We start from the raw sequence: 21,310 nt of genomic DNA on the forward strand, positions 1-21,310 counted from the left end.
CGAGTACAGACCCAGAGCTATCAAACACTTCTCATATGTTAAGCTTTTCGTTCCTTAGATCATTCTTGTGAATGTCCTCTGGACATTTTCCGGGGCCAGCATATCTTTCCTTAGATAAGGACCCAGAAGATATTGTGCTTGTTAGAAGCAGTTCTTATGGCTAAACAGATTATCAATTACCAACCTTGTGTCCAAGCACAAACTAAAGGTAAATATGATATCCAAGTTCCCTCCAAGTTGATATGAAAGGATTGTGTTGCCATATCGATACAGTTACCTGCTGCGTTGTGACACTGATGTAGCCAAGGAGATCTCGGGGCTGCTGGCTGATGGTGGCTTGTGTGAATGCTCTTGCTGTGCTTAAAATCCCATCCTGGTCAGGGTAAGGCTGAAGAAGCAGCGATGAGATGTTGTCTGTGTACCGGACCACGGCCCCAAAGAGCGAGGCCACCAATATTGAACTTAGCACAAAAATCGATTTCTTCTGTAAGGTTGAATTGGTAGAAAAAAGGGAAAAAAATTGTTAGCCCGGCAAAAGAAACAAGTTTCACAGAGTGAAATAACTCATCTCTAATATCAGATGTAGACAACAGAAGGATCCATTTAAACCTTAATCTGTTTCTGGTCTTCAATTAAATCTTACTAATCTACCCTTCAAGTCCATTAACTACCATGCTCCAGTGACTAATACCCTGAGGTAACAAACATCATTAACTAATTAAAACAAAACTGCAGGTGCTGGAAATCTAAAATATAGAAAAAACATTGGCAACAACAGGCCTGGAAGCATACATGGAAAGAGAAAAAAAGCTAATGTAAAGGGGGTTTCTTCTTTCTCTTTGTTACTGTGTATGTAATCAAAATGGCGTCTTTGTTTTGTTAAAAGTAGGAATGCTTCTTTGTTATGATAAGTGCTGGAAGTTTGTTTGGGTTAAAATTACTGATATTGTGAATTGCATTTGTTTGTTAACCAATTGGGATTAATGTTATTCTTTCTTGTGGGTCTGTAAACTGATTGTCGGCGGGCATTTTGGGCAGTCGGCACGAGGGGGAGAGAGAGAGAGAGAGAGGACGCGATGCTGGAAGCTGGGCGACGGAACGGACCCCAAGTGGGGGTCCGAGGCCCAAGGTTTTTGGTGAGGAGAGGAGACAAAGACAGATTCGTGTGGAGCGTCTGGTCGACCACCGTGGTTGGTCCCAGGCGGCGGGTCGAGGAGTTCGGAGGGGATCGAATGGTGGCCAGAAGACTTCAGTAATTGAGCTCCAACGGTTGTGCACGAAGTGGTTTGGACTTTGATAAGTTTGGCGCCTTTTCTTTATTTTTTTCCTTCATATACACTGTATTGTTATTAATCACTTAGTTATAGTAACCTTTATAAATTGTACTCATTTAATCGCATATGGTGTACTGTCTGTTTTTGGGCGAGGCGGGGACATCACACAGCATCCACACCAGCTGATTACCCAGTTTGGCGGGGCCGAAGGCTGCTCCCCCTAGACGAGAACGAGCTGAGCGAGCCTGAGGCGACCCAGGGGGTTACATTGTGGGGGCTCGTCCGGGATTGATTTCTGCGGAAGCTGTGTGATCGCCCTCTTTAGATTATGTCTGCGACGAAGGGCTGGTGTGCCTTTGTGGGTGTGCGATTGCTGGTTACCACTGCATGTGTGTTGGGTGGAGTGGCTGCTGTTGGTAGCCCGGAGGGTGTTGTTCAAGTTCCGACTAGCGTTGACGAAATGGTGGTGGGATCACGGGTTGTCCATACTGTTCGGAGAGTGAGGAGTGACAGGTTGGGATGTTTCAGCAGTGGTGGGCTCCGCCCGGTTGTTCGAATAATGTCCAGCCCTAAAGGGGCGGAGACGTGGGCGGAGCGGACTTCTCAGTTGTTGGGTGAGTGGCAGTGCTTGGCTGAGGGAAAGCGACAGGGATTGGTTGAAAGTTTTTAGGGTATCCCTTTTGGTTAGGAGGGCAGATAAATTGCTTGCGGTGCCAGGGGGATCTGTCAAGGGGATCAGCTCCTCCCTCAGTTGTTCAGTTGATCTGAGAGGTGTCAGGAAACTTAGAGGAGGCCCAGTGGGGGAACAGCTTGGGGTCTCTGGGGGAGCATGTTCCCAGCAATATACCAAGGAACTCCTGAAAGGAACAGACCCTATTCCTGAAGGCTTAGAGGGACCAAGCGCACAGGTGTTGTTACGGATGGATGGAAGTCAAGTTAAAGCCATCCTCGGCACCGGGGCACCGGTTAAGTTGCTGTACAGTTTGTTTTATAACCGTTATTGGAAGCATTTACCCTTGACGACTTTGAGGGCACTGGATATTTAGGATACCAGTGCCGGTGATTATCTAGACGACGGTTGTTGGTTAGTGAAAATGGAGTTCTTAGAGGCAAATGTGGAGGTGACTGAAGTTCGTGAATCGTTAATGCTGATGTGTCCGGCCACTGTTGAGACGGGCAGCGTTTCGGTTCTGGAGAGAAGCAATATCCTGCTGGTGCGCTTGGGGCCCTGCCCGGAGGAGGCAGGTGAGCGCTGTTTGGAGGCATTGACGATGCACCCAGAGTTTCGAGCTGCTTGTGCGGACGTGTGTAGCAGCATTGGGCCGATACCAAATTCAAACAAGAGCCGGTGGTGGTATGGCCTGGGGGAAGTATCTGAGGGTGAGACCCTCTTAGTGGACACTGCGAAATACCACGAGGGAGGGGAGTTGACCGCTGAAGACCCCTCGGTGAGAGAGAGGTTGCGGCGACTGGCCCCTACAGCCGTGGAAGACTAAGGCAGCGTGTGCGCTGAAGAGGCGCACTGTCAGTGACCAGAATACGGCCCTGAGGGCTGAAGAGGTGATGGCCTGTCTGAGTGGTGCGAAGTGGTTTAAGGTGCTGGATCTGAGGAGTGGATGTTGCCAGATCCTGATGAGTGGGGCCGACAAGGAGAAGACGGCTGTTATAAGTTCCCTAGGAGTCTTCCGGTCCGAAAAGATGCCACAGGGCATATCTGGAGCCCTTGCAACCTTCCTGCGGGGCATGTGGAAGACCATGGGGGAAGTGGAGGCATTTGGAGATTTGGTGTATGTGGATGATCTCTTGGTATTTGGATTTGCCTCAGGAGAATATGAAGTGAGGTCGTTGCAGGAGCGGCTGAGAACTACAGAGTTAAAGTGTTTTCTGGACACGTGCCAGGGCTGGCGAAGGTCGCAGCTCGTGAGTGACTGTCTCTACAGAATCAAGTCTGAAATGAAGACGGAGAGACTGGAGAAAGTTGATCTGGAAGAAGTCATGAGGAAGAAAAAGCTGGAGAGAAGTGCAGTGAATACTGAACAGGAGGCTAAAGAGACTGCAGGAGCAGTGCAGGCCACGTGTTTCCATTTGGAGAAGATCAAACAGCAGCTACCGATCGCAGAAATGAGGAAGAATGCAGATTCGATGGATGATGTGCTGGATGTGTGGTACATGCTGCCTTTTGCTGACTTCCCCTTGATTGAGAAAGAGACCTTTGGCCCTTCTCCCACTGAGTCAGGTGTAGTGGGGAGGGTTAGCTGTGTGCCGTGTGGGGCATGAGTGAAAGGTTGAGAGAGGAGTTGGTAGCGGGCCTGAGGTATCCCCAGTTGTGTCCGAGCCTGAATGGTTTAGGTGAGGGGGTACGGAGGTCTCGGAGGGTTAGGGAACTCCCAGATAGCGCCTGAGGAACAGGGCATGAGGTTTACTGTGTGGGGAGGAGATGTCACTGTTTGTGCTTGGGTTAGGGTGTGTTGGCAGGAAAGGTGGCGAGTTATTTAATAGTCATGAGGACATGACTTTTATTTGGTGGGGGGAGAGTGTAAAGGGGTTTCTTCTTTTTCTTTGTTACTGCATATGTAATCAAAATGGCGTCTTTGTTTTGTTAAAAGTAGGAATGGTTCTTTGTTATGATAAGTGCTGGAAGTTTGTTTGAGTTAAAATTACTGATATCGTGAATTGCATTTGTTTGTTAACTAATTGGGATTAATGTTATTCTTTCTTGTGGGTCTGTAAACTGATAGTCGGCGGGCATTTTGGGCAGTTGGCGCGAGGGGGAGAGAGAGAGAGGACATGATGCTGGAAGCTGGGCGATGGAACGGACCCCGAGTGGGGGTCCGAGGCCCAAGGTTTTCAGTGAGGAGGAGACGAAGACAGATTCGTGTGGAGCGTCTGGTCGACCACCGTGGTTGGTCCCAGGCGGCGGGTCGAGGAGTTCGGAGGGGATCGAATGGTGGCCAGAAGACTTCAGTAATTGAGCTCCAACGGTTGTGCACGAAGTGGTTTGGACTTTGATAAGTTTGGCGCCTTTTCTTTATTTTTTTCCTTCATATACACTGTATCGTTATTAATCACTTAGTTATAGTAACCTTTATAAATTGTACTCATTTAATCGCATATAGTGTACTGTCTGTTTTTGGGCGAGGCGGGGACATCACACAGCATCCACACCAGTTGATTACTCGGTTTGGCGGGGCCGAAGGCTGCTCCCCCTAGACAAGAACGAGCTGAGCGAGCCTGAGGTGACCCAGGCTTTTACACAAACTTTGCAAGTCTGAATGGTTTCCTTTGTTCTTTGAGTGAATTGGTTTTACCTGAACAGCCAAAAAGTTACACCCTTTTGTTCTTGCATGTCTAATTACCTATCTTGCTATTCAGTCATATCAAATTCAACAATGGAGTCAGAGAGCACTACAGCAGAGAAACAGGCCCTTCGGCCCAACTAGTCCATACTGCCTCAGTTTCTGCCTAGACCATTCTACCTGCACCTGGACTATAGACCGTCATATATGTACCTATGAAAACTGCTGATCAGCAGTTTCTCAGATATGCAAACCACCCCATCTGGCACCAACAATCATTCTACAATCAAAGTCACTTAGATCACAATTTTTCTCCATTCTGATGTTCGGTCTGAACAACAACTGAACCTCTTGACAATGCCTTTATGCTTTTATGCATTGAGTTGCAGCCACATGATTGGCTGTTTGGATATTTGCATTAATGAGGTGTGCATAATAAAGTGGCCACTAAGTGTACGTTACTATGTCACAATGAAGACTCTAGCATTCCATCGAATAACTCAGTCCCTGCATCTGGCTGACCTGGTGCTGAATCCTCAACCATGTCTTTGTCATCACTAACTATGATGTGCGCCCTCCACCCTTGCTTGGCACCCCTGAACCCAAGGCCCTCCAAAGTTCTCCTGTCTGTGTTATAACTGACACTGATTACTGTTCACCCATTGTCACTGTGCTCACTGATCCACATCGGCCCAGTATAAACCCTAAGCATTCGTTTCAGATCGTTCCATGATCTTACAGTCATACACCAGGAAAGCAGGCCCTTTAACACAATCCACTCATGCTAACCAAGATGTCTATCCAAGCTGTCCCATTTGCCTCTATTTGGCCTAGATCTCTTTAAACCTTTTCTCTTTGACCTACAGCAGGAAGGAGGAACAGAAGCATCAGGACTTGGGCTGCAAAACTGGGTAACAGCTTCTTTCCTCAGGCTGTGAAGCTAATGAATACCCTGCTACCACTCGGGTCTTGTCACTTCGAGAGTGAGCTGTTTACCTACGCTGTGTTGAATTATACAGAATCAGGTTTAATATCACTGGCATATGTTATGAAATCTGTTGTCTTTGCAGTACAATACATAATAGAAGAAGAATGTGAATTACAGTAGGTATATAAAATAGTTAAATTAAATAAATAGGGCAAAAATAGAAATAAAAAGTAGTGTAGTGTTTATGGGTTCAACATGTTTATGGTAATATTTTGTTTTATGTGATATAGGTTTTGTGAGTGCACCGTGGTCCGGAGGTACAATGTTTCATTTGATTGTATGTGTGTACAGTCAGATGACAATAAATTTGAACTATTCTATCCACAAACCTGTCTAACTGCCTTTTAAACATGTATTTGTAACTGCCTCCTCTGGCAGCTTGTTCCAAGTTAGCTACCACCCTTTGTATGAAAAGGTTCCCCTTTAGGACCCTTTTAACTCTTTCCATTCTCACCTAAAATCCCTACTTTTAGACTCCCCTAGCCCTGGGAAGAAGAGATTAAAGATTAGCTTTATTTGTCGCATGTACATCAAAACATCCAGTGATATCCGTCGTTTGTGTGCAATCAAATCAGTGAGGATTAGGCAGAGCAGGCTGCAAGTATTGCCACACTTCCAGCACAAACAACTCACGAGCCCTAACTATACATTTTTGGAATGAGGGCGGAAACCCACGCATTCATGGGGAGAATGTAGAAACTCCTTACAGGTAACAGCAGGAATTGAACCAATCTTATAGCTAGTGCGGTAAACCATTGCGCTACCATGCCACCCAAAAAAGACTGCTTTTCCACCTTATCTATACCCCTTCTATCTATTATAGATGTGAAAAGCAAGATCTCCTTTGGGTGCCATGATAGCAGAGTGGCTTGCATGACGCTACTGCAGCTCAGGGTGTTCCGGAGTTCGCAGTTCAATTCCAGTGCCATCTGTATGGAGCTTGTACATTCTCCCCGTGACCATGTGGGTTTCCTCCTGATGCTGTGGTTTCCGCCCACAATCCAAAGATGAACCCGTAAATTGGTTAATTGGTTGTCATAAATTGTCCTGTGATTAGGTTAGAGTTAAACAGGTGTGTTGCTGGGGGGTGCGGCTAGTTGGTGTTGTGTACTTAATATTTCAGTAATATTTGAGTAAAAATATTGTTTGATTAAGCATCTTTGTTATTTATGTAATTCCTTATGGTTATATGTAAAAAATACATGAATTACATATGTCATCACACTACCACATGATATGTACACACCTTACTTAAAGTAAACATGAAGTTAGACCTGCATTTGTAGAATTTGTTGCCACATGCAGCTGTGGAGGCCAGGTCATTGGGTGTATTTAGGGCAGAGATTGATAGGTTCTTGATTGGACATGGCATCAAAGGTTACGGGGAGAATGCCGGGAAATGGGGTTGAGGAGGAGGAAAAGAAAAGGATCAGCCGTGATTGAATGGCGGAACAGACTCGATGGACCAGATGGCCTAATTCTGCTCCCTTGTCTTATGACCATTTCAGCCTCCCACTCTTCCTTTGAATTAGGTTAATGTTTTGAAGTTATAAAACAAAACAGTAGGACTAGGATGGCTCATTCTGCGCTGTATCTCAAAATAAATAAAAATAAATAAAATGTACCAAAGTACAGTGGAAAGCTTTTCTATCTCACTGTTCATGCAGATCAGATCATCACAAAGCAGGTGGCAAAGGATCTTTTGCCCGATTCATAGATTTGCATTGAATTATACAGCATGCAAACGAGATCTTCAGCCCAACTGGTCCATGCCGTTCAAGGTGCCCATCTAAGCTAGTCCCCTTTGCCTGCATTTGCACCATATCCCTCTAAACTTTTCCTATCCATTCTCAAATGCAGACAAGAGCTAAAGGCAAGGATGGGAAACTGCTGTGTGATTGAGAGGGAGAATCAATGGGGTTGACAAAGATCTGAGGAGTGAATTTAGAATAGAATTGAACTGGGAGTGGAAATGACATGGCATAGGGAAAGGAAAATGAAAGAGGTGAGGGCAGAGTTGATTGCGCCATGGTTTAATCAGGGAAGCAATCTGGGAATGGTTTCTTGCTGATATAATATTGCTTTGAGAACCATGCCTCAGTCTGGTACCCCAGTGACCGTTTGTTGATGTTCTGATTTGATGCTGAGTTATTTTCAGATCAGTCGAGAACACCGATGGTTATGTTTGCTTATCATTGCTCTTGATATCCCAGTGTATTTTTAACCACAAAGAATGATGGCCTCATCTATAAGAAGAGGCAACAGAACATTTATTTTAGTGACTATTACCAAGACAGTGCAATGCATCTTGTGAACAGTTGAAATTGCAGCTTCAATTCATTCTTGCTGCACGTCATTTGTGAAGTACAAGTTAAGTGGAACATCGAACCTAGAAAGGACAGCACCATAAGCAGGTCCTTCAGACCACGATGCTGTGCTGAACTAGTAATCTAATAATTATAGCAGCCAGTGTAATGCTTTACAGTGCCAGTGACTGGGTGCAATTCCTACCGCTGACTGTAAGGAGTTTGTAGATTCCCCTCACGACCCTGTGGGTGTCCTCCAGGTGCTCTGGTTTCCTCTCGTATTCCATTGGTGTATGATTTACGTTAGCAAGTTGTGGGCATGCTGTTCTGGTACCAAAAGCATGGCAACACATGCAGACTGCCCCCAGCACACCCTCAGACTGAATTGGTGTTGATGCAAAGGAGAGCATTGATAGTTGAATAAATTATAAATCGGACTTTTATTTGGATATTAATAGTTGGACAGCCTTTATTTTCATCTGTATGGATTAGTCTTAATCTATGTCTAATCGGGAAAAGTATATGATGCACTTTTGAAGGTCAAACATGAAGGTGGAGTATAAGGTTAATGACAATACTCTTGGTTGCGTGGAGGAATAGAAGGATCTTGGGGTCCACATCCACCGATCCATCAAAATTGCTGCCCAAGTTGATTGGGTGGGTAAGAAGGCATACGGAGTACTGGCCTTCATTAGTTAGGGGATTGAGTTCAAGAGCTGGGAGATAATATTGCAGCACAGGAGTACATTCAGCCAGAGACTCATTCCACTGAGATGTAACACTGAGCGGCATAGGAGGTCATTCCTACCTGTGGCCAGCAAACTTTACCACTCCTCCCTTGGAGTGTCAGACACCATGAGCCAATTGGCTGGTCCTGGACTTATTTCCACTTGGCATGATTAACTTTAATTATTTATGGTTTTATATTGCTATATTTCTTCACTATTCTTGGTGCAGCTGTAATGAAACCTAATTTTGCTCGGGATCAATAAAGTATGTCTGTCTGTCTGTCTGTATACAAGACTGGTTAGACCACACTTAGAGCATTATGTTCAGTTCTGGTTGCCTCATTACAGGAAGGATATAGAGGCTTTAGAGAGGGTGTAGAAGAGATTTACCAGGATGTTACCTGGATTAGAGAGTATGTCTTAAGATGATAGTTTGAGTGAGCTGGGAACTTTTTGAATTGAAAGAGGATGAGAGATTATGTGATAGAGGTATACAAGATGATGAGAGGCATTGATAGAGGGATAGCTACAGACTTTTCCCCAGAGCAGAAATTGCTAATACAAGAGGGCATAATTTTATGTTGTTTAGAGAAAAGTTTAGCAGTAGTGTTAGGGGTAGATTTTGAGAATTTATTTATTTTTACACAGAGTGGTAGGTGCATGGAACACACTGCCAGAGGTAGTGGTGGAGGCAGAGATATTGGGGACATTTAAGAGACTCTTAGATAGGCACATGGATAAAAGAAAAATGGAAGACTATATGTGATGGAAGAGTTAGGTTTATCTGACAAGCCAGCACAATAACATGTGCCGAAGGCCCTGTACTGTGCTGTAGTGTTCCATGTTCTTTTACCTATCAGACTTCCCAAATTTGAATTCATATCAAGGGAATCAAAGCAATTGACCCTCAGAGGTAGTGAGTCTATCAATGAATTACCAGCATAGACCACTGGGGACCACCAGTCCTGAACCATTTCCAGCTTTTTGCAAGTAGATCCTGTGAAAATGAGATTTGGGATTCCTTTGTATTTGTGATTAATGCTCAAACTGAGGAAAATGAAATACTTTGAAAGCCTCTGAGCACCTGTGCTTATACAAGATCTTCAGATAAATACTTCTTTATTTTTAAAAAAACCAATGTAAGTAAGATTTACTCACATCTAAATTTTAAACTGCAGCAAGATGACTACCTGCCTTTCAGTGAAGGAAATACATTTCAGATGCTACAGGGCCTTTACCCTTTGAGAATACTATTCATCCATTTCACCTTTCCACTCTAATTGTGTAGCTGCGTTTCCCTGACGACTGAGCTTACGCAGCCTCAGGTAATTCCCTCGACTTGCTGCAAGCATTGTATTAGTTCTCCTCCTAACAGTGAAGTCTTTATTTGTATCCCTGAGTTGAATTTCTTTTTTCTAAACTGTAGCTTTCCCTCTACCCATCGACAGACCCCTCTAAGAAGCCGCAGAGAGTTCTGGACCCTCGACAGGCACATCCCTCCCCACCATTGTACTATCTGTAGGAAGTGCTGCCTGATGAAGGTAACATCCATCATCAGAAGAAGAAGAAAGCCCTTAACTCCGAGTTGAGTCAACAGGACACGTTTTTGTTAGCAGGCTTTATTGTTTTTACGAGGCTGAGTTGCTAGCTCGACGCTCAACCCAGAATGGATGGAAAGCGTGCAAGGAAACCGGCTGGATTTGAACTCGTGAGCTTTTGCTCCGAAGTCCGGCGCTGATGCCACTACGCCACCAGCCGGCAAAGACCATCATCAAAGACCCCCATTATCTTGGCCATCATTTCACAGCTACTATCAGTCCAGGACCAAGGACAGAAGGCCCGGGGTTGTAGGTCTGTGTGTGTCGGGGAGGGACGGTGGGAAAAGAGCTGGTTTTGTTGGTGTTGTCCTGTTGTTGTTTGGTTGCTGTTGTTGCTGCTGCTGTGTGTATTGTTCTCTGTTGAAAATCATGGACATGCTAATGTTGGCGGTGAAATATGTGGCGACACTTGCAGACTACCTCCATCGCATCCTAGTTTGTTTACACAAACAATGCATTCTCCACACCACTGGGTTCAAGAACGGTTACGTCCCTTCAACCATTCTGTTCCGGCAAAACCCTAATGGCTACAGTTCCCCACATGTTCTCGCAGCTGCGATTTGCCCACAGCCGTCAGGTTCATGAACTGACCTGTCCAGCCTAACCCTCTCTAGCACTACCATGACTCGTCTTTGCACTAAGGTCTTGCATTGGCAGTTCTGTTTTCACTGTATAGTATAATTTTATATATAATTTCTATTCTGCGTGATGTCCACGTGACTGTAATGCTACTGCAGGCAAGATTTTCATTGTACCTGTCCATCACCATACTTCAGGAGAATGAAACCAGAGGTCCAGGAGCCACAGGTGGAGAGGGTTTGCAGCTTTAAATTCCTCAGTGTTATTATTTTGAAGGACCTGTCGTGAGCCCAGCACGTAAATGCAATTATGAAGAAAGCCCGGCAGCGTCTCTACCTCCGTGGAAATTTTTGGAGGTTCAGCATGACATCTAAAATTTTGACAGACTTCTGCAGTATACAGACTGGCTGCATCACAGCCTGGTATGGAAACACCAATGCCCTTGAACAGAAAATCATATAAAAACTAGTGGATACGGGCCAGTCCATCATGGGTAAAGCAGGGTAAAGCACTCCCAACTATTGAACACATGCTTTTGCAGGAAAGCAACATCCAACATTGGGGACCCAATGAGGACATGTTCTCTTTTCACTGCTGCCATCAGGAAGAAGGTACAGAAGCCTCAGGATTCACATCACCAGGTTCAGGAACGGTTACTACCCCTCAACCATCAAGCTATTGAACCAAAGGGGATAACTTCATTTGCCCCATCAACGAAAAGTTCCCATAACTTATGGAATCACTTTCAAGGAATTGATATCTCATATTCTTGGTATTTATTGCTTATTTATTATTATTACTTCTTCTTTTTGTATTTGCACAGTTTGTTGCCTTCTGCGCTCTGGTTAAACGCCCTGGTTGGGCAGTGTTTCATTGATTCTGTTATGTTTATTATTTTATAGATTTATTGAGAATGCCTACATGAAAATGAATCTCAGGATTGTATATGGTGACATATATGTACTTAGATAATAAAATTTACTTTCAATTTTTACTGTGCACATGGCAATAAAGTCAAATTGACTTACTCCTCATGAGCTCAACTTGATTTGCTGCAGTTTATGTTAAACGCACTTCCACAGCAAGAAAGGCCACACAGGGTCAGAATCAAAGAGTCGACAGCATTACAGCATAAAAGCAGGCCCTCTGACCCATTTAGTTCAGGCTAAACTATCATTCTGCCTAGTCCCATCGACCTGCACCTGGACCAAAGCTCTTCTTACTCCTCCCAGTCTTTTTCAGAGTTATAACTATTCTATGATCTACACTCTGATTGAATAAGGCCTAGTGTTTTCAGGAACTGTCAAAGAACATGGCAGTACAGTACAGACCCTTCAGCACACAATGTTGTGCCAGCCTTTTACATGCTCCACCATCAATCTAACCCTTCCCCCTAAATTGCCCTCCATTTCTTTCACCCATGTGCTTATCTAAAAGTCTCCTAAATGGGAGAAGTGTCCCTCCTGGAAAGGGACACTAGCAGGAAGGAGAGCAGAGCAGCAATGGCTGGAGTTTCTGCGAAAAATGAGGGAAGTACAAGACAGATAGATTCCAAATAAGAAGAAATTTTCAAAAGGAAGGAGGACACTACCATGGCTGACAAGTAAAGTTGGTGCCAAAGTAAAAGCAAAAGAGAGGGCATACAAGGAAGCCAGAGCTAGTGGGAAGTTAGAGGATTGGGAAGCTTTTAAAAACTTGCAGAAAGAAACTAAGAAGGTCATTAGCAAGGAAAAGATGAATTATGAAAGGAAGCTGGCAACAAATATCAAAGAAGATACTAAAAGCTTTTTTAAGTATATAAAGGGTAAAAGAGAGCCGAGGGTAGATATAGGACCAATACAAAATGATGCTGGAGATATTATAATGAGAGATGCAGAGATGGCAGAGGAACTGAATGCATATTTTGCATCAGTCTTCACAGTGGAAGACGTCTGCAGTATATCAGACATTCAAGAGTGTGAAGGAAGTGAAGTATGTGCAGTGAAAATTACGACCGAGATGGTGCTCAGGAAGCACAATGGTCTGAGGGGAGCTAAATCCCTGGACCTGATGGAATACATCCTTGGGTTCTGAAGAAAGTAGCTGGAGAGATTGCAGAGGCATTAACAATGATCTTTCAAGAATCGATGGATTCTGGCATTGCACCAGATGACAGAGAAATTGCAAATGTTACTCCACTATTTAAAAAGGGTGGGAGGCAGCAGAAAGGAAACTATAGACCTGTTAGGCTGACATCAGTGGTTGGGAAGTTGTTGAAATCGATTGTTAGGGATGAAATTATGGAGTACCTGAAGGCACATGACAAGACAGGCCAAAGTTGGCATGGTTTCCTGAAAGGAAAATCCTGCCCGATAAACCTACTGCAATTCTTTGAGGAAATTACAAACAGGGTAGACAAAAGGAGATGCAGAGAACGTGGTGTACTTGGATTTTCAGAAAGCTTTTGACAAGGTGCCGCACATGAGACTGCTTTACAAGGTAAGAGCCCATCGAATTGCAGGGAAGTTACTCGCATGGGTGGAGCATTGGCTGGTTGGCAGAAAACAGAGAGTGGGAGGCTGGCTGCATGTTACCAGCAAAGTTTCACAGGGGTTGGTGTTGGGACCTCTGCTTTTTACGATGTATGTCAATGGTTTGGACTACAGTATTAATGGATTTGTGGCTAAATTTGCTGATGATACAAAGATAGATGGAGGAGCAGGTAGTGTTGAGGAAACAGAAAGCCTACAGAGAGACTTAGAAAGTTTAGGGGAATGGGCAAAGAAGTGGCAAATGAAATACAATGTTAGAAAGTGTATGGTCATGCACTTTGTTGGAAGAAATAAATGGACAGACTATTATTTAGATTGGGAGAGAATTCAAAATGCAGAGATGCAAAGGGACTTAGGAGTTCTTGTGCAGGATGCCCTAAAGGTTAACCTCCAGGTGGAGTTGGTTGTGAAGAAGGCAAATGCAATGTTGGCATTCATTTCGAGAGGTATAAAATAAAAGAGCAGGGATGTGATGTTGAGGCTCTATAAGGCACTTGTGAGACCACACTTGGAGTATTGTGTGCAGTTTTGGGCTCCTTATTTTAGAAAGGATATACTAATATTGGAAAGAGTTCAAGAGAAGATTCACAAGAACAATTCCAGGAATGAAAGAGTTACTGTATGAGGAACGTCTGACAGCGCTTGGGCTGTATTCCCTGGAGTTCAGGAGAATGAGGGGGGGATCTCATAGAAACACTGCAAATGTTAAAAGGCATGAACAGATTAGATATAGCAAAGTTATTTCCCATGGTAGGGGATTCTAGAACAAGAGGGCATGACTTCAGGATTCAAGGACATCCATTTAGAACTGAGATGCGGAGAAATTACTTTAGTCAGAGGGTGGTAAATCTGTGTAATTTGTTGCCAGAAGTGGCTGTCGAGGCTAATTTATTGGGTGTACTTAAGGCAGAGATAGATAGGTTCTTGATTAGCCAGGGCATCAAAGGGTATGGGGTGAAGGCAGGGGAGTGGGGATGATTGTAAGAATTGGATCAGCCCATGATTGAATGGTAGAGAAGACTTGATGGGCTGAATGGCCTACTTTTGCTTCTATATCTTATGGTCTAAATGTTCCTAATGTATCTGCCTCTACCACCACCCTTGCAGCGCGTTCCAAGGACTTTGCATTCTCAAAGTTCAAAGTTCATTCTCTGGTTGAAAAAAACCTCTGACATTTACATCAGGACTGGCGAAGGGTCTTGGCCCAAAACGTCGACAGTGTTTCTTCTTATAGATGCTGCCTGGCCTGCTGTGTTCCACCAGCATTTTGTGTGTGTTGCTTGAATTTCTAGCATCTACAGATTTCCTCGTATTTGCGTCTCGGACATTTTCTATACTTCTCTCCAATCACTTTAAATTTAAGCCCTGTATTAGTCATTGCCTCCTTGGGAAAATGGCACTAGCTGTCCTCTCTGTCAATACCTCTTATCAGTTTGTATACCTCTAACATGTCACATCTCATCCTTCTTCACTCCAAGGATAAAAGCCCTAGCTCATTCAACCTTTCCTCTTAAGACATGCTCTCTAATCCAGGCTGCATCCTGTTAAATCTCTTCTGCATCCTCTCTAAAGCCTCCATATCCTTCATGTAATGAAGCAACCAGAAATGAACACAATGTCCAAGTATGGTCTAGAGGTAGAACATTATTACCTCACGGCTCTTGAACTCAATCCCCCAACTAATGAAGGGCAAAACACCACAGGACTTCTTAACCACCCTGATATCTACCACTTTATTTAACTGCCTGAGATGAAGCCAAACAGAGTTTCATTGAATCTATGTATAATGACAATAAAGATCATTCATCTTCATAACTTAAGCTTTCAGTCCATCAGCGTACTGAGATATTGCAGGGATATATTTGAGAAGGTGCTTCAGATAGTGGAGCTGCTGGCTGTACCTCCAGTTCACACATATTGACAATCATCAAATGGCAGTCTGTGATATCTTATTCAAAAATAACAATGGTTTTATCACGAACAATTGCCATCCACAGCAACTATGGGGAAGAGACCCTAATCTCCGTCCCTACAACCAGTCTCCTAAAGGAACTCAACAGACTTCAGCAGCATCTGTGGGAGCAACAGTACTGTTGATGCTTTGGGTTGTTTCTTTTTCTCTGAAATGTGAACAGTTCCATTAGCTCCATAGATGCTGCTTGACCCACTGAGTTCCTCCAGCAGATTCTTTGTTGCTCCAGCTTTCAGCATCTGCAGTCTCGTGCCTCATGGAACTCAGTCCCATTGGATTGGGTGGAGACAGTTCAAGCTGACCTGCTTTACACAGTGGCTGGAAGGGATTCAATACACTATCTCAAACCTATTGGCCAAAAGCATAATACAGAGGCGTCACTTAAAGATTCAAGATTGTTTAACACTATTTCCTGTACACAAGTGTAAAAGGGAACAAAATAATTCTTACTCCAGATCTGATGCAGCAGAAAAAAAAATACAAAAGATAAAGAACACAATAATAAAAGACAAAATAAATATAAATACGTAAGATAGCTTATGTACATCAAATGATTGTATGTTCATAAAGTGACACTAGGCCGTACATAAGATGACTGCCAGGAAATAATAAAGTAGTGGTGGAGTTAGTGGGTGAAAGTATTCATCAGCCTTACTGCTAGGGGAAATTAGCTGTTTTTGAGGCTGGTGGTCCTGATGTGAATGCTATGTAGCTTCCTCCCTGATGGGACAAACAGTCCACTAGCTGGGCGGGAGGGAACCTTCATCGTGTCACTGGCCCTTTTCCAGCACCATTCTGTACACATGTCCTTGATGGCAGATAGGCTGGTGCTGTTTTGACGACTCATTGAAGTTTCTGTACCAAGCAGTGATGCAGTCTGTCAGGATGCTCTGTACTGCACATCTATAGAATGATATGAGTATGCACGTGCAAAGTCCAGTTCTCTTCAGACTCCTCAGAAAGTAGGGATATTGACAAGCTATAGAAACTGTGGGAGCAAATTAAAACTCTAGCTCTTTTCTACAGAAATACGGTGGAGAACATTCTGACAGGTTGCATCACAGCCTGGTATGGAGGCTCCAATGCACAGGATTCAACGAGGCTGCAGAGGGTTGTAGGCTCAGCCAGTTCATGTATGGGCATAAACCTCCCCACCATCAATGACAGCTTCAAGAAGGCAGTGCTAAGGACCTTCACCACCCAGAACATACCCTTTTCTCATTATTACCATCAATCAGAGAGGAGGTACAGGAGCCTGAAGAAGCACACTCAATGTTTTAGGAATAGGTTTTTCCCCTCTGCCATCAGATTTCTGAATTACCTCACTCATTCTCTAGTAATTTGTATGCCTTGCATAGTACCGATGCCACAAAACAACAAATTTCATGACATACAGTACACCAGTGATAATAAACCAGATTTTGATTCAGTTCAGCTGTAATATTAGTGATTAAATGCCCACAGTGCTCCACAAAATAGAGGAGCCTAGCCAAATCTTTACTGTCCTACAATCTACCATACATACTCAACTACACACTGTTTTTCAATAGGGAAGCACTCATTGTGTTTCCATAAACAGAAAATTCTACAAAAAATGGTGTTCACAGCCCAGTCCATCACAGACAAAGCTCTTGCCACAGATGAGAATATCTCCAGGTAACAAGGAGCACTGACACAAGAAAGCAGCCTGCATCTCAAGGACCATCACCATCCAGGCCATGCTCACTTCTCATCGCTGCCATGGGCAATGAGGTACAGGAGGTTTATGTTCCACACCACCGGATACAGGAAGAGATATGACCCTTCAACCATCATGCTCCTGATAGTGGTTAGCTCAACGCTTTACAGTACCAGCAACCCAGGTTCAATTCCCACTGCTGCCTGTAAGGAGTTTGTATGTTCTCCCTGTGATCGTGTGGATTTTCTCCCATAGTCCAAAGAAATACCGGTTGGTAGGTCAAATGGTCATTGTAAGTTGTCCTAGGATTAAATTACAAGATTGCTGGGTTTCTCGGCTCAGAGAGTTGGAAGGGCAATCCCACACGGTATCTCAATAAATAAATAAAATGATTCTCAGGGTAGTACACAGTAACAACTACATAGTTTGATAAATTTTCTTTGAACTTTGATAAAATAACAACTCAACTTGACTTGAACCTGATATTCATGCTAAGTGCTCCCTTCAATATCTTATAGCTTAACTGACTACTGCAAATTGCCCTTTGTGTGGGTGGGTGATCTGCGAATCAGGGTTGAGTTAATGAGCATGTTAAGGAATAAATGCTTGAAATACAGAAAAATCAGCTGGGTTTCAGAGGATGGCAAATACATTCACAGCAGTAACTGTAATTGGAATTACTTACTCTGGACAAAATTAATCTCTGTATATTGGAATTTGTAAATGCATCAACGTTGGAGGTTAGATTGCAGAGTTGGTGAAACAAGAACAGGATGGATAAACGAGTTGACTGTGTGGGATGGCAAACTCCCACCCAGAATGTTTACGACAAAATTGTGTCTTGGGTAGCAATCAATCAATAGGCAGCTCACTTCAACAGAAAACTTCTCTCATAGAACTATGAAGCTCTGGAACTCTCATATCACCATTGGGCACAGAAGGATCCATTCAGAACATCAGGTGAGTCCATGCTGGCTCAATCCCCTACTTACATGTGGCAAGTAAAGCTAATCTTTTAAGTAATGGCTGAAGAGGACTCATAACATTTACAAGGTATTTAGATATGTACATGGAAAGGAAAGGCTTAGAGGGCTGGTCCCTTATGGTTATTATAACAACCGTGGTGGTAATGAGGATAAGCTCACTCTACCTACTAAATGCTCCCAATGACGTGTAAGTCCAGCTCCTGAACTTCAGATGTGGCTTAACTTCTAAGCCTGGCAGAACTGTTTCTACTGACAGGAGAAGGGGCAGCTTATGCAGAAGGAAGGATCTCAAACATCCGCTGCCTTGAAGCCATATCCACTTATTAGGAAGGCTTCGGGAGTAAACCCCGAAGGGAAAATCCGGTGCTGGAGTCCCAAAGGCAGTCCCATGTTGAGTTCAATACTGACTGGCAACTCCTGCGACACTGCTGGAGCCAAACTGTATCGGTCTCTGCCGTTCCTTTGGGTTCATCAGATGCGTGGAGAGTGGGAGCTTTCTGGACGGGCAACAGCTTGCTCTTCATATTGTACTACTCAGGCTTGCGCATCTAGACAGCTAGGCCGAAATATCCATGGTTGACCCTGACCAATGGAGGCCTCAGTTCAGTTCAGAGGGCTATAGGCCAAATAAGGGCAGGTGGGACTAGCTCACTGGGCAATAGAGTCAACATGGACAAGTTAGACCAAAGGGCCAATTATAGTGATGTATGACTCTGTTTCTCTAGATCAGAGGTCAACAGATTTTTAGGTATTAAGAGAATCAAGAATTATAGGGTTAGTCCAGGTAATCAGAGTAAGAATCAGGTTTATTATCATTAACATAGATGGTAGAACTTGTTGCTTTGTGGCAGCAGTATAGTGCAATACATTAAAAAAAATTAAGGAATATAAAAAAGATAAATAAGAAGTTCAAAAAGAGAACAAAATAGTGAGGCAGTGTTCATGGACCATCCAGAAATCTGATGGTGGAGGGGAGGAAGCTGTTCCTAGGTCATTTAGTGTGTGTCTTCGGGCCTCTGGACCTCCTCCCTGATGGTAGTAATGAGAAGAGGTCATGTCCAGAACGGTGAGGGTCCTTCACGATGGATGCCGCCGTCTTGAGTAATTGCCTTTTGAATATGTTCTCTTCAAGTGAATAAAAGATTAGCCATGTGCTTACTGAAAGGTGGGCAGGTACAATGGACTTCCTCGTGTGTCATGATGAGGACACCCCCGGGGCAGAGGAGCAACACCTTATATCATCTGGGTATCTTCCAACCCGATGGCATGAATATTGATTACTTTTGGTAAAAAAAATACCCTCCCTCTCCCCTCTTTTTCTATTCCCCACTCTAGCCTCTTACCTCTTCTCAGCTGCCTATCACTATCTCTGGGTACTGTATCCCCCTCTTCTTCCCTTTTTCCTTTGGTGCACTCTCCTCTCCTATCAGATTCCTTCCACTGAAGCCCTTTACCTTTCTCACCCACTTGGCTCACCTATCATCTTCAAGCTAGCCTCCATTTCTTCCCTCCACCTTTTTATTCTGGTGTCTTCCCCCTTCCCTTTCAGTCCTGAAGAAGGGTCTCTGTCTGACACGCGATTCTTTATTCATTTCCATAGACGCTGTCTGACCTGCTAAGTTCCTCCACCATTTTGTGTGTGGTACAATTGACCAATTGTTACCCACTGCTTCTACAACTCATAGAAGGGGGAAATGATGGGCCAAGCAGAAGTGTAATGGATCAGCAGACTGATTATCTGGAATAGTTGAATTAATAGATGAGCTTGGAGGGTTGTAGCGTGCCTGTTCAGAGTTCCTTGAGTTTATGATGAGCTCCAGTACAAGAGTGTGGGAGATTGGGGAAGAGGTTAGACTGAGAGCGAGTTGGTAACAAGCCACTGGAAACTCAGGACTGTGCCTATAGCTTGAACTGGAATCTACTATAAAGCAGTCATCTGTTTAGTCAGTGATTGAAGAAAAAAACACAGCATAATGTGTAACTTGAGGTGAAAGTTATCGACCATTACTTCTTTGGAGAGCATTCTAATGGGCTGCGTCACCGTCTGATATGGGGGCTGGGGGGGGGGGGGGGGGTAGGGGAGGCTACTGCACAGGATCGAAGTAAGATGCAGAGATTTGTAAACTTAGTCAGCTCCATCATGGGCACTAGCATCCATAGTATCCAGGACATCTTTAAGGAGTAACGTCTTTCATTAAGGATCCCCAACACCCAGGACATGCCTTGTTCTCATTGCTACCATCAGAAAAGAAGTACAGAAGCCTGAAGGCACACACTCAACAATTCAGGAACAGCTTCTTTCTCTCTGCCATCCAATATCTGAAAGGACATTGAATCCATGAACACTACCTCACTACTTTTCTTCATTTCTATTTTTTCATACTGCTTAATTAATTTAACTATTTAATACAAATATATGTACGGTAATTCAGTTTTTTTCCTCTATTATGTATTGCATTGTTCTGCTGCCACAGACTCAAGGACAGCTTCTGTTGTCAGCCACTGTTATCAGACACCTAAGCAGATCTCTTTCAAGATAAGATTGACTCCTGATCTCACAATTTATTTACTTGCTGAGATACAACACAGAGTAGGCACTTCTGGCCCTTCACGCTGTGCCACTCAGCAACACCAGATTTAACCCTAGCCTAATCACACAACAACTTACAAAGACCAACTAACCTACCAACTTTACATCTTTGGACTGTGGGAGGAAGCTGGAGCACTCGGAGAAAACCCACATGGTCATGGGAAGAACGTACAAACTCCTTACAGATGGCGGCGGGAATTGAACCTGGGTCACTGGTGCTGTAAAGCGTTGTGCTAACCACTACTATACCATGCCACCCCAATCTACATCATTAGGATCTTGCCCCTTATAGTCTTCCTGCACTGCACTCTCTCTGTGGCTGCTACACTTTATTCAGCGTTGTTATTGTTTCACCTTGTTCTAGCTCAATGCACTGTGTAATGATCGATCTGTATGAACAATATGTAAGACAAGCTCTTCATCGTATCTTATGACAATTAAAAAAATACCAATAATAAACCAATACCAATATCAATACCTAACTTTCCCTACTATAACGATCAATCTGAAAATGACCAATTTATTCCCATAGAAACACCAATACTCTTGAATGGAACTGTCTACAAAATGTAGTGGATACGGCCCAGTCCATTACGGGTAAAGCTCTCCCCACCATTGAATACATCAAAACGGAGTGCTGCTGCAGGAAAGCAGCATCCACCATCAGCAACCTGCAGTATCCAACTTATGGTTTCTTCTCGCTGCTGTCATCATGAAGGAGGTACAAAAGCCTCAGGACCCATACCACCATGTTCAGGAACTGTTGCAACTCTTCCACATCTGG

General features: G+C 43.9%; 1 protein-coding gene across 2 annotated transcripts in view; it reads right to left on the reverse strand.

Annotated features, from left to right (window-relative positions):
- st6galnac3 (ST6 (alpha-N-acetyl-neuraminyl-2,3-beta-galactosyl-1,3)-N-acetylgalactosaminide alpha-2,6-sialyltransferase 3) overlaps positions 1-21,310 on the reverse strand; it is a 299,917-nt gene that overhangs the window by 274,615 nt on the left and 3,992 nt on the right. For both annotated transcript variants that reach the window (XM_073062598.1, XM_073062597.1), the window contains exon 2: positions 278-484. In XM_073062598.1, coding sequence (XP_072918699.1) covers positions 278-484 — 207 coding nt within the window. The remainder of the gene's footprint in view (positions 1-277; positions 485-21,310) is intronic.

Source organism: Hemitrygon akajei, chromosome 12, assembly GCF_048418815.1.
Source record: "Hemitrygon akajei chromosome 12, sHemAka1.3, whole genome shotgun sequence".
Lineage (NCBI taxonomy): Eukaryota > Metazoa > Chordata > Chondrichthyes > Myliobatiformes > Dasyatidae > Hemitrygon > Hemitrygon akajei.